The sequence below is a fragment of the Toxorhynchites rutilus genome, chromosome 3 (assembly GCF_029784135.1).
Source record: "Toxorhynchites rutilus septentrionalis strain SRP chromosome 3, ASM2978413v1, whole genome shotgun sequence".
In the NCBI taxonomy this organism is placed as follows: domain Eukaryota; kingdom Metazoa; phylum Arthropoda; class Insecta; order Diptera; family Culicidae; genus Toxorhynchites; species Toxorhynchites rutilus.
This window is the reverse complement of record NC_073746.1, coordinates 328,848,680-328,862,451: the sequence shown is the minus strand read 5'-3', so window position 1 is coordinate 328,862,451 and position 13,772 is coordinate 328,848,680. Positions and strand designations below refer to the sequence as shown.

General features: G+C 38.0%; 1 protein-coding gene across 8 annotated transcripts in view; it reads left to right on the top strand.

The window, feature by feature from the left end:
• LOC129775446 (ras-related protein Rap1) overlaps positions 1 to 13,772 on the top strand; it is a 48,480-nt gene that overhangs the window by 27,517 nt on the left and 7,191 nt on the right. For all 8 annotated transcript variants that reach the window (XM_055780200.1, XM_055780202.1, XM_055780204.1 and 5 more), the window contains exons 3-5: positions 8,519 to 8,626; positions 8,687 to 8,815; positions 8,894 to 9,046. In XM_055780200.1, the coding sequence (XP_055636175.1) occupies positions 8,519 to 8,626; positions 8,687 to 8,815; positions 8,894 to 9,046 (390 nt within the window). The remainder of the gene's footprint in view (positions 1 to 8,518; positions 8,627 to 8,686; positions 8,816 to 8,893; positions 9,047 to 13,772) is intronic.

The following is a 13,772-nucleotide window of genomic DNA, read 5'->3' as shown; positions in this document are numbered from 1 at the left end:
AATAAAATAATTAAATATGCTCAAGAACATTTCACTCGTAAAAATAGTCTAGAAAATACTAATCATAATATAGTCAATCACACTTATTTTGAAAAGGAGAAAAGTGGTTGTAAAAAAATTTCAGATGAAGTAATGTTTCTATTGAAGGAGTGGTCACACAAATATTAAGTGGATATATTTTACTGTTGTTTCAATAATTTGATCTCAAAAATTTACCAATACTACTTTCGTATCACATGACTATGATCTAAATTTATCTTTACCGATTGAAAAATAAACGTCATTTTAATTAAGTATATTGCATTATTTTGGTAGATTAAAATGAAAATTGAAAATTTACCAGGAATGAACAAACTTTTTTTACATACACTGAATTCTTAACGCAAAATTTCGAGCAAATCGCGTAATTTCGAGTGAAACGCGTGAAATATTACGGAGAAAAATCGCGTAAAACAAGAATCCAGTGTAGAGGCGTGCAATCCAGTTCATCATATTGAACAGCTTAGATCAGCATAGCTCATCTAAAAGAGCTGTTCGTTATGAACAGGTCTTCAGCTCAGTTGTCAGTGTCGACGTCTGGTGGCGACTTTCAATTTGGTTCCCAAATTCGATAGTGTAATCTTTAGCAGATTAGAAGACACGAAGCCAGTTTTTAAATGTTAAAATTTAAATGAAATTTTTCACACCATGTTATTCAACTACTTGAAATACGTATTCCTGACTCTTTTTTTATTCAATTGTCTATAGATTTCCGAAATTTCTATTGAGACTTTTTATTATAATATAAAAGTGTCTTAAAAACAATTTTCTTATGAGACTTTTTCACCGCCTGCAAACAAAGTTTTTTTCATTGAAATAGAATACTAATTTGACACACAGAAGTTAATTCTCATTCATATTTTTAATTTGAAAAAAACGTGTTCATTCTACCTGAAAGTCAATTATTATTTTTGGCGCCCCCTAAACTGGTAAACAAAACTCAAAGCCGTCAACGCGAATATAACAGTTGAAAACACAAGGAACAAATGAAACTGAACTGATGTCATAACATGAAGAGCGAGATGCGGTCAGTTCATGCTTAGCAGTGAAAATTCTCTCATCGATGAACGGATTTGTCAGATTGCTCCATCTAATCATTTAGGTGATGGTTCTTTGAATACTCATAAGAACGCAATTCTGAATCGTTACATATACTGGGTCGTACTGAGTTTAGGTCAGTCTTTAATGATTTCGCAGTTTTTCGGGATTGACCATCTGATTGGTTCTGGCAATTCTTCTTCTGCCTCTTTCTGAATAATCCTACAAATTACCAATCTTCTTATATCATACCATAGCATCTCTCTCACAATATTCAAACTATACTGGCCCACAGTGAAATGGGGAATTTTTTGATATTTTTTTCAGCGGTCCAATGTAAATTCCATTGTAAATGCCGGATTCTTTGTAGTGCTTCTTCATCGCCATCCAAAATCCCATTTTTGAAGGCACAATTGATCGTACTAAGGTACGCATGCTTGGAACATCTTCTCCATTCGCAAGACCCAGCTCCCTCTGACATTCATCTGTTCAGAACACTCAAAGATATCTACGTGGAAAGAATTTTTCATCAAATGAAGAAGTTTCAGCTTACTACTTTTACAGCTTAGTCAAACACCATATTTCAATCGGATTTCGAGTTACGATTTTTTGAAAGGAAGATCAATGATGTTGGATACACCCTGTTGAAAAATTATTCGTAATTCAAATTGATCATATGATAATTCTGATTTTGGACCAAGAAGGCAGTAGTCGACTGATTTGACGCGGATTTGTTCCATATATTTTCAAAGAACTTCAAGAGAACATAAAACGATTACTGGCCTTGCTACTTTCTAATGCGGTGTTAAGTTGAAGGCCACGGAGCTGATTGAAGTCAGCTATGACGTTGATTTTATCACCATGCATCATAACAAACATCTTTCGTGCTCTTGTTTTTGCACTGGTTTCTTGCTAATCGCTTCGGTTCGGCGTTTCAACTACCTCAATCACCACCATCTGTTTTTCTAATTTGATCGAAATCTTATCGTGTTACTGCTTCATCCGAACGAAAAGGATCTCGAGAAGAAAGAGTTCATTTATTGTTTTTTAATTCCATTTTCAAAGCAATGTATGAATGTCAACAACACATATATTTAAGACAATACATATACAATGAACTTTCGTTATCGGTATTAATTATTAGAACATATAGGCAAATTTGAAAGATGCTGACAATCCACTAATCCAAGTATTGTTGTGCATATTCCTTATGAACCAAGGTCTGCATATACACAGTTGTGCTCATCTCACCATTTGCTACTAAATCTCTGTACACTAAATTGGTTTCGAATAATATTTCCTCACCCTGTAAATGTACGCTACATTATGTAATCAGAGGATATGAATTTCTTTTTAGTGTTTTCTAGACACTACTACACCCAAACTAGCGTTGGCAGAACACATTTCATCTTTGGCAGAAATGATGCCATTCCGTGTGCTGGAGAGTCAAATGCGCAAATAATGAGCTGTTTTAAAAGCTTCAAAATGGTTTGTATGTATGCGTGCAGACATCTCTTTCTGTTCTCTTTTCTCATTTCATTTGGGATTGTGTCAAAAAAAAGTCCATTCGACGTCAATGGGTATCGAACCAAGGCCGGCTGGAATGCAGAGTTATTTTACACGACCACGCTATCCACGTGGCTAATGATGCTTCAGCAGTTGTTCAGCAAATACGTGTTAATATTGCACCTGATTATAAAATGAAGTTGGGAAGTGTTTTCTAAGAGTAAAAAAGAAGCGCATGAAGGAGAACAATATCTATCTCGGTCTAGGCCGTGTATATGGCATGGTATGCGGAAAGTTTATTTGTGTTTTGTTTCGCTCGCTCGTATTAATCTTATATTGCTGTACCATGTATATTATACAAATGTTTATCAGTATTTGTGAGTCATGACATTTTCTGTTATGTTATGTCTCATTTAATGCCATAAATCGGGATGACAAAACATGAGCTAAAATTCAATTTTAGGTGTATTATTTCGAACAGCACTGTACTGCCGTTCTACGCATAGTTCTCTCATGTTACGTTTTGACAATTCTCACTTTTCTTCATAAAACGATGTTTTTATGCCTAGTCTTCCGGAAAAGTACAAAAAAAGTTATAGTTTGTTCCCAGCTTTTAAAAAACAACATCAAACCCAATTGTCCCATGTTGATATTCTAAAGGATGTGTCACATCAAATTGCATCACGGAAAAAACGCTGTAGAAATTTAATTTTTAGGAATTATATCTTCAGCTTTCACTTATAATCAGATAAGAGTGTATAGATCACGTTGGCCATGTTTCACTGTCAATTTTTCGTAAATTTGGAAAAATGTCGTCGAACGAAAAAGAGTGTCGTGAATTAATCCTGCGCACTCATTTCGAGAATCCGGAGTTGTCACATTGGGACATCGGTAAGATGCTGGGAATCGTCCAATCCACGGTCAGCAGAGTACTAAAACGATACTTCGAGAACCTAACCATCGACCGGAAGGTGAAGAACGGCAAAAATGGATGCTCCGTCAGTGAAAAAGATCACAAGCGCGTAGTTAAGCAGTTAAGACGTGATCCGAGAAGTTCGGTCCGGGATGTCAATAAGCCAATAAGCTGAATTTGTCAAGTTCATTCGTCCAGCGGACCAAGCAGCGGGAGGGCCTGCGTACATACAAGGTTCAGAAGGCTCCTAACCGCGACAAAAGGCAAAACATGGTAGGGAAGACGCGAGCCCGGAAGCTGTACACCGAAATGCTGACGAAGCCGCATTGCCTGGTAATGGACGACGAAACCTACGTCAAAGCGGACTTTCGTCAGCTGCCGGGCCTGTTGTTCTTCTCCGCAGAGGACAAATTCAGCGTTCCGGAGGAGATTCGCAAACAGAATCTATCCAAGTTTGCCAAAAAAATTAGTGGGTTATATCTATGATATAACCGCAAGGTTCACGTGGAACTACCTTAGCTGAGCAATCATTCGTTTGTATTGATTAAATTCTTGATTGAATGAAACAGTTTCCAAATTCAATTGAGTTCAATATATTTGCTCTGTGAGTAAAAAAAATGAACAAATGCCGTGTAAAGTCAATTCATTTATTGTGATTGATTGTTCTTCGTTACAAGTAAATATAATGACGGACTTTTTACGTTTGGTATGATGACTAGAACAAAATATATGTACGGAAGAATTATCAAACGTTTGATGAACCAGCCTAAGGCTGAAAATCTTTCCAATAAAGACAAAAAAAAAATTATCAAACGATTATTTTATTTTACATTTCCCTCTGAAGTTTACATCCCAAAAGTGTACATACTTCTCGAATCTCGAATTTGCTTGAAACTGGGAAGTTCATTCGCTTCTAGTGGCTGCACGATTTTCCCAGGTTCCTAAGTTTAGAAGATCATGTTAGGACAGACATATTCCACTCTGCACAAAGGCAAGCGAGGACAAAAGTACTCGCAGTTTGCATTTATTTGCAGAGCCGATTTCCCCAGAAACCTCGGTGTTGAAGTCTGTGTTAGGGAAACACATTTCAATCGGAACAAAAACACCCCCGATTTGTATGAATTCTCAATGCCGATTTCCCCACGCTTCATGGATTTGAAGTCTGTGTTAGGGAAACACATTCCAGTCGGAACAAAAATACCCCCGACTTGCATGAATTTGAAATACCGATTTCTCCAGGCACCTTGGTTTAGAAATCTCTATTAGGGAACACATTTCGGTGGGAACAAAAGCTCCCCCTACTTTCGTGTGTTCTTTTTCTTCTTTTTGGCTTTAAGAGGGTTTAAACTTTTCAGTTCACTCGCCTCTAGGCTCTTTCGTGTGCTTGCAATGCCGATTTCGCTGCTTGGTTTTAAAGTCTGTGTTAGGGAACATTTTTCGATGAGAACAAAAGTCCCCCTACTTTCATGTATTTGCAATGCCGATTTCCCCAAGGCTGTTTGGTTTTGATGGCTGTGTTAGGGAAACCGTAAATCGGGCCAATCAAAACGATGCAGTTAGGGCGTTTAGATAACGCCTAATATTTTATAGTTATTCAATTGTTTATCTAATGAAAAAACAACATTTTGTATGTTGCGATATATGCGTAGAAATATTCCCTATCAAGTGATGCAAACATCTCTCCTATCCAGTACGAAATGTTCGAGCTATAAGCATTCGAAATCTTTCATTTTTTCTTGCATGTTCTGTGTTTAGGTTTTCATTTTACCCTCCATATATTCCGGTTAGACGTAGTCCCACGTCAAAAGTACATGGTGTGGCAAGCGATCTGCTCTTGCGGAAAGTGGAGCGCCCCCTTCGTGATGACCGGCACGGTAAACGGGCAGGTTTACCTTAAGGAGTGCCTACAGAAGCGCTTACTACCACTATTGAAGCAGCACGAGGGCCCGACCATCTTCTGGCCGGATCTCGCTTCGTGCCACTATTCAAAGGACGTGTTGGAGTGGTACGAAGCCAACGGGGTCACCTTCGTGCCAAAGGAAATGAACCCGCCCAACGCGCCGGAGCTTCGCCCAATAGAGAAATATTGGGCGATTATGAAGCAGGCCTTCCGGAAGAACCCAAAAGTTGTCAAATCGGAGGCGGACTTCAAGAGAAAATGGATTTCTGTTCAAAAAAAACTACAACCTGACGTTGTACAGAACCTAATGGACGGGGTAAAGAGGAAGGTGCGAGCATACCGGCTTGGGCTCGAAGTATGTATAAAAAGAAAATGCCAAAAGTTGTTTAATAGTTTTTATTTTACTGTCTAAAATTTTCAAAAGGATCGGTCTACTGGGCGAATTTCTACAGCGTTTTTTCCGTGATGCAATTTGATGTGACACACCCTTTAGGCATAAATGTCCCACCATATATTTTTTGTAAATCCATATTAAACAAATCGGTTCAAGCACAAGAATCTTATGACACGCTTTCAGTAGGGCTAATGTACTCATTTCTGGTTTGGAAGAACGGAACTAATTCTTAAACAAATAAAAAAAAGTTTAACAGAACACGTGTACACCTTGTTAGCGAATGCCTCAGAACAACAAGATTTATATTCTGCAAAGTTTTGCAGAACACTCCCTCATTCATAAAACGATTTTTTTATGCATAATCTTTCGGAAAAACACAAAAAAATATTGTGTGTTCCCAGTATTTCAAGAAAACAACATCAAGTTCAATTCTCCCATGATATTCTAGGCATAACTGTCCAACCATGAATTTTAAGCCTGTAACCAAGATTGATTGATTCAAATGAGGGTATTTTTTCACATTTCATTAAACAAAAGTTCTCTGCTTATAAAAAAAAACCCAGTGTATTGCTAAACCGAAATGATTAAAGCTTCTGGTAGACAAATATGCAAGAAAACTTTGAATGCGTTTTTCTCAGTTGCTGATTTTGGAACATGGGACAACTATGCGTTGTCGTTCTACGCGTAGTCGTGTAGTCGTTCTTAATTTCTCAGGCAGATATGTTTGGCCCACTATCGCTCTAGTTGCCTTGTATATGAATCTACTTGATGAAACTTTAAATTGAACGATGTTGATGAAAATTTAGTTAGGAAATGGTTGAATTTTTACGTTCAAAATTATACTCTCTTTGTGTATTTCCAACATTTTAAAACCGAAATCAAATATGTTCTAGATCGAGTTCATAATTTCAACACTAATGAAAATATTGATTTGAATTCTCCAGTCTTTGTGTAATATGAAAAGCGAAAGCGCCCAATGCCACCACCACCACCCCTCAGACGAGAAAGCGCAAATAATGAATGACAGAAGTACACAAATGGGGTCTCTTCCAGGTGAACCACCACTGAAGCTTTATAGCAGAAATCACAAATTAAGTGATTATTAGCTTTTCCAACATTCGAACGGAACACCTTTCTTCTCTCATTCATTCATTTCTCCTCTTCTGAAGGCGGTGGTGATGAAGGGGCTCCATCCATGTGACAGGAGTGAAACCCGGTGGTAATTTACTCTGAGAGAAGCTTTTACAACCATAATCATTTCCGACGTTAGAGGGGTGTTTCCAACTGCCTCTTCAATTTCCTTATTCGGAAGGTTCAAACGTTCATCGCACACGAAACATTGATTTATTAATAGCTGTATCACCGATATCTGCGAATGAAGAGCAGAGCGAAGAATGGATTTCACCACAATGTTGCACTTTGGTTACAGCAGCAGCCTTTGCTGTCAACATCAGAGGCAGCCCAGCATGATGGCATGGGGAAAATCTGTCGACAGGAGACATTGCAGATTGCATGATAATAAATTTATTCCAGCACATGAATCGGCCCTTAGGAATGCTTTCTGTGTTTGCATTAATAATTAGTATAAACAGAACGATTTGGTGACCCATCCGGCGCCTATTTGTCCCAGTTACTCTTGGCACATGATGTGCGGTTTCGCAATGTGTTCGCATACATCTCGGAAAGACATGACTGTTTGGAGCCTTTCTCTGGTTTCACGTGAGTAATAGTAATCATGGCTTTCCCGAGGCCGAACCCTGTCGGCTTACGACACACATAATAGGAGGTTTCGTTTTTATCGCACATGCTAGAGGCGAATCCACCGCACCATCCAACAACCCCCTTATTAGGGTGATAAATTGAATAAATTTAATCTACTTTATTTGCTCGCACTTCGATGACGTTTTTTGGGCGGGGAAGTTGGTCACGCGTCCGTGTTGGGAAAGGGTGATAAGTGATATAGGTTCCTCATCCCCAGTATACTGCGTTTGGGGAAAATGCCATTTATATATCGTTTATGAGAAAATATACTTTGGATATGAACAGGAAAACTGTTGAGAATGTTCAATGAAAAAAATACTATCGCTAATTTTACTCACACTGAACCACAACAAAATAAGCTAAACTACACAACATTTTCGGAGAAATTCGACTTCATCCTTACGTATGAAAACAATGCCCTCATTAGAAGAAACATTTAAACCTAACGGTGATTCTCGTTTTCTGTATCTCAGAGAATTCTTGAGAATCGGTCGACGAAGAAATAGTAGTAAAACTTCATTCTTAAGACCGGCCTTCATTGTCCACATTTTTTGAACGCATCGCAAAGTGCGAAATATCACCGATCTATACACGCCAACGTGTCTACGGCTGCTGTCTGAACATCTCTATTCCATGAAAAAACCAAAACCGTGGTATACACCTTCATGATAACATGAGAATCTGTACTAATCTATTGCTCCTGTATCACTGCCGTGTTAATTGAGACAGATTCATCCACCCACACGAAAACAACGCTAACTTTCGATGAAATTTTAGCTATTTTTTTACGTTTGTGTGGGCTCACATTGTGCATGAGGAATTACCTCCTATTCACCATCACACAACAAAATATCAATTTGGAAAATAGTCCGCATCGTTCCTGTGTGGGCATATAAATATGCTTTTCAAAACCTCGTTAGACACGATTATTAATTCTTTTTTTTTTTTCCTATTTTCACATTTACAGGGTATATTCGTGGAAAAGTACGATCCTACGATAGAAGACAGCTACCGAAAACAGGTTGAAGTAGACGGACAGCAATGCATGTTGGAAATTCTGGACACAGCTGGAACGGTAAATAGCAATTTGGCTACAATGCTTTTCAGATTTTAACCATATTTCCGTTTGCTACAGGAACAATTCACGGCGATGCGAGATCTTTACATGAAAAATGGCCAGGGCTTCGTGCTGGTGTATTCCATTACCGCACAATCGACGTTTAACGACCTGCAAGACCTGCGAGAGCAGATTCTAAGGGTTAAGGTGGGTATTGTATTGATGATGTGCTCAGCTTGCATTGATTTCATTCAGCACTTTCTCACGCAACGTTTCTGCTTTTAGGACACTGACGACGTTCCGATGGTGTTGGTCGGCAACAAATGCGATCTGGAGGATGAGCGAGTGGTCGGCAAGGAGTTGGGCAAAAGTCTTGCCAACCAGTTCAACTGTGCATTCATGGAAACGTCAGCCAAAGCCAAAATTAATGTTAACGACGTAAGTATTGTCTCCTTTCTTCGATTGATATGCGTGTCGGCAGGGTGTCGACAACCTGGAAAAACCTTCAAAAGGTATATTAGGGAATTTCGACTGCAATCAGGGAAAAACCTAATTTTTGAAAACTTCTGATTGCTGCTGTATATAATTCAATTAGAATTTCAATTATTACGATGCAAAAGATGCATTTGAATAGGGGCTGCCCACATACCACGTGGACAGAGAAAGCACGATTTTAGACACCTCCCTCCCCCTTCGTGGACAAGCGTGGACATTTCCTATACCCCTCCCTCTGTTGTCCACGTGGACATTTGTCGATTTTTTTTAGAATAAAAATCAGGATGCTATGCTATGTTTAAACATTGATATAAAAGTTTATAAATAGTTGATTCATAGCAGCGGTTTGTACTCAATTCTTTGATTCGTTTCCCAACATTATCCGTGAAGTTATTTGTATAACTCCTTATTCCATCCAAATTCCATTTACGTTATTATTACTCTATATTACGTTATTTTTACTTTATATCAAATCATCCCTTGTGAATCTTAGCTTAGATTTTGTAGCATAAACTGACGTAAACTGGCTGAGCTGCTTAAGTTTTGGAGAAAATCACACAATGAAAAAAGGCCTCAGTGGTATAAAAAAATTGATGTCATCACGCTATTCAAAATATTAAAATGTTTTGCGATGTTATGTAGTTTTGATTTGATCAATACATATATTGCTTAAACTAATAGACGTTAGTCAGTGTCTAAAATAATGAAATCTTTCGTCATCCTTCACGCAACTTTAAAATTCCATCATCGCAGAACTTCTTTGTTTTTTTTCGAAAGACTGCGCAACGTGCTTTTTATGATTTTTTTTTTATCTTCGCTTATTTTTCGTCGGCCTATTTCCGCCACTTTAGTGCCAATCACCGACATCAGGGAGGCGACTCCACCTGTTCCTACCTATCAGACTCAACAACTCATGAGCCGGGCCAACTTCTTTTATTTCCGCTTCGAAGGAAGACTTAACCAGAGATTTTTCGCCTCAGAAAATCCCAACGACGCCAGCTGGGATTTTTTATGATTGTCCTTTAGTTATTTTTTCCACCGGCCTGAACAAATGGTAATCTAAAGATGCAATACAGTAGAACCCCGATTATCCGCGGAATAGTCAGGCTAGCTCCCCACGTATAACGAAAATCGTGGATAAAGCAATAAAGGGCTAAACATGAAAATTTTTTTTTTCACTCAACATTGTTGTGAATGCTTCGATTTTGCATCACCAGTCACGATCGAAAATACGAAATACGATCCATTAAATGTTTTCTGCTAAAATATTTTTATTTCGTGTTTGCACTGGGATTTATTTTCAGTATACATCGATTTTAATCTCACCAAAAACCACCTAACAATTTTTTTCAACATAATGTCAACATTTAGATCACTTCCTCTACGATTTAATTTCGTACAAATGCTGATAGAGACAGAACTAGCGGCAGCTAGTTGGCTCAACCAGTGACTCATAGGATTACTGAACTAGATGTTGACATCAATTCCATGTGAAAGGTTGGTTTTTAGAACTGGTGACAAAATCAAGAATCGGCTACGACTGCATGACAGACGTATGGCACGTTTGGCTTTTATGGGATCGTTGTTAGCCGAGTTCTGGGGTATCTACCCAATTGTTGAATTTCTTATAATGCTCCTTCAATTAATTTATATGATACAACGACTCCCTGACGTTACAAGATGAATACCGCTGAAAATATTTTTTTTCTGGACTTTAAAATTTGTTGTGTCCTTAATGCTGAGGATCAAAACAAAATGTTTTTGATGTTTGAGTAGAAATATTAAATTTGTATTCCCTGTTTAAAGGACAGCAACACTCCTATAGAATAAATTGGGGAAAAAGCTATTGATTTTTCGAAGAACGATTCGTTGGTACGGATATAATCAGTGGATCGATCCCTACACCGTTTAGAAAATCGATTCGACAAGATCTATCTCTTTGTAAAGATCGCCCAACCCTAGTTTGCACCTCATTTTTAGTTCATTTAACGCTTTATCAGCGATTTTCGTTATTCGCGGTGACCTTCCCAAACTATTTCACGGATAATCGGGGTCCTACTGTATTTGTAATGGAGCTGCTAATTCATATATCGTGTACTGAGGATTATTCTTCATCAGCGTCTCGATTTGATTATCATTAGTGACGGTATGAACTTTCTGGGCAACCCAATAGAAGCGTATTCCAGAACGAAGAAAATATGTTAAGAACACTTTCGAGAGATACAGTGCGTGTATCCATAAAAGAATTTGTTGTTTGTGTTTCATTTTCGCGAGACCTTGGAAGTTTTCAAAAGATGAAAGCGAAACGGTTTTTACATCAAGAGAGGAAGTTGAACCAAAAACCCCATCTAGTAAAACAATGTCGTATATTTTTAATATTACAACATTCTAGCATGCTTTGACGATGTCTTCATCCTGTCATTTCAGCATTGTCTTCTCAAACTAATAAAAATAAATGGGCTATGAAAAAATATGGGTTTTTTCAGACCCATATTTTGATAAACCTTGATAAACACCGATAAATTCCTCGGAAATGCAGAATAAATTTTATTCATTGTTAAATACAGATGTGATTTTTTTTTCAAATTAAGTATTTAACGTGTCCACGTGGACATTGTCTATACTCCCTCCCCCCTCACCGTGGACAAGCGTGGACATTTCCGTAACCCCTACCTCCCCTAAAGTTGTCCACGTGGTATGTGGACAGCCCCCTAGCCAGGTTTTCTGTATACATTTACTTCAGTGCATGTTGTTGCTTTTCCTATAAGGGGAATTAGGCCCAGAAGAGCAAGCAGCGCGAAAGTAGAAGGCTTCTAATCGCCGCAACCTCTGATGACTCTGTTATCATTGATTCCGATGAAAAGTTGGTTGGAAAACGATTCCATTTTTTTTGGGTATATGGACGGACTTCGGGTGTATCAATGGAGTTCCAGCAGACGTTGCACCGAAACAATATTCTAAATTATTTGCTACACTCTGTCCAACTTCTATAAGACCACCCTGATTATATATCGTTGCAGCACAAACAGTTAGAATTTCAACAAGATTCATTCATACATTGTAGAATGCTCAGATTAAGTATATTTAACGTCAATTTCGTTCAAAAGAGTTGTTTGTTTATTTATTGTGCTTAAATATGACAATTCCAGCTGTCCAGTTTCTATAAGACCATTTCAAAATTCATAAGTATTCATAAGATTTACATGTCAATAATTGACAACCTTGCCATTTCGGCTAATAACCTGGAAAATTCGTGTTCTATTTACCAAATTCTACTGAACGGATTTCTAGATATTCTTCCATGTTTCCAAGATTGGGACCTTTGGCTCTTCAATCGTCGTGTACCACTTTCCCTCAGAGTGTATTCTGCGTACAAGTATCTCCCAAAGATATTTAGCAAGATCAAGTCTGGAGAGCGAGCCGGCTGTTCCAAAAAATTAAGTTTTTGGTCCATAATCCATTGCTAAGTTTCCGTGCTGGTATGAATAGTAGCATTGTTTTGCTGGAATATGATTTTTCTTTGTGGCGCAAAAACCATGCAAAATCGATAGAAGAGAGGATTCCAGAAATGTGAGAGCTATCTTAAGCTTTCCGGTTGCACAGAATCCCGTCCAAACCATGCACGAGCCTCCATCAAAATTCCTGGTTGAAAAAACTGTTCCTCCTTCCGTAAATCATGTCAGTATCCGTTGAAACCATCAGGACCATCCAACTCGAACTTTTTTTCGTCAGTGAATGTAACGTATACATTAAAGAACTTTTCGTTGTGGTATATAGCAAAATGTATTCTTTTGGAAACATTATTTGTCATAACATACCATGCCCCACTGTCAGTTAATGTGAGCTTTAGCAAAACTCAGAAGTCTTCCGATGTGAAATTGTGTAATATTAGGAGCTTTAACCTTCTAAGTTCTATTTATGTAAGGACTTTTTACCAAAACTTGACGAATTGTCACCCGTGAAACATTTAAATTTAAATATTGCTTAATTTGCATAAGCGATTTGAGATATTTGAAGCTGTTCTAACTATTTTCCGCTTATCGCGGTCAGAGAGCTTCGATTTACGTGGTGCTCTCTCCTTCGCCAAATATTTGAGCACTACTTGATGGGATCGTCTAATCCGACGAGCAATTTCACTGATGCCAACATTTATTTTATTGGTGAAATGCATCGATTTGTCTTTCTTCTTTTTCCGTGAGCACTTTTCTCTTCTGTATTTTCCAGATTTATCGATTAAAACAACTAAAACAACGGAAATTGTTATTGGTTTTATACAAACTTGACACTTGAAAAACACAAAAACATTCGTTTACGCTCAGTGCTTGAACACACACCCATATGAAAATGATGCAGTGTAGTCACCAATACCTACACACTATAATATAGGGCCCTATAGGGCTCTTGCTACACATACATGCAGAGCATCTGTTGGGCAAACATAATTTGTTTACATTCTTATCTTCTATGCAGCAGAAGCGGATTCATTATCAATCGACGTTCTTGCAGATATAGTTGCGATCTTTCTATTAGCGCGAAATATTTCATAGAACTAACATGAGCTTTGTGAAACAGTTCGGCAAGCTATTTACCGAACAAGAGCTTTTGTGTGACGCATATTGCTTAACTTTCTAGCACCTATTTCGCGATGTTCATTGAGCGACTTTCCCAC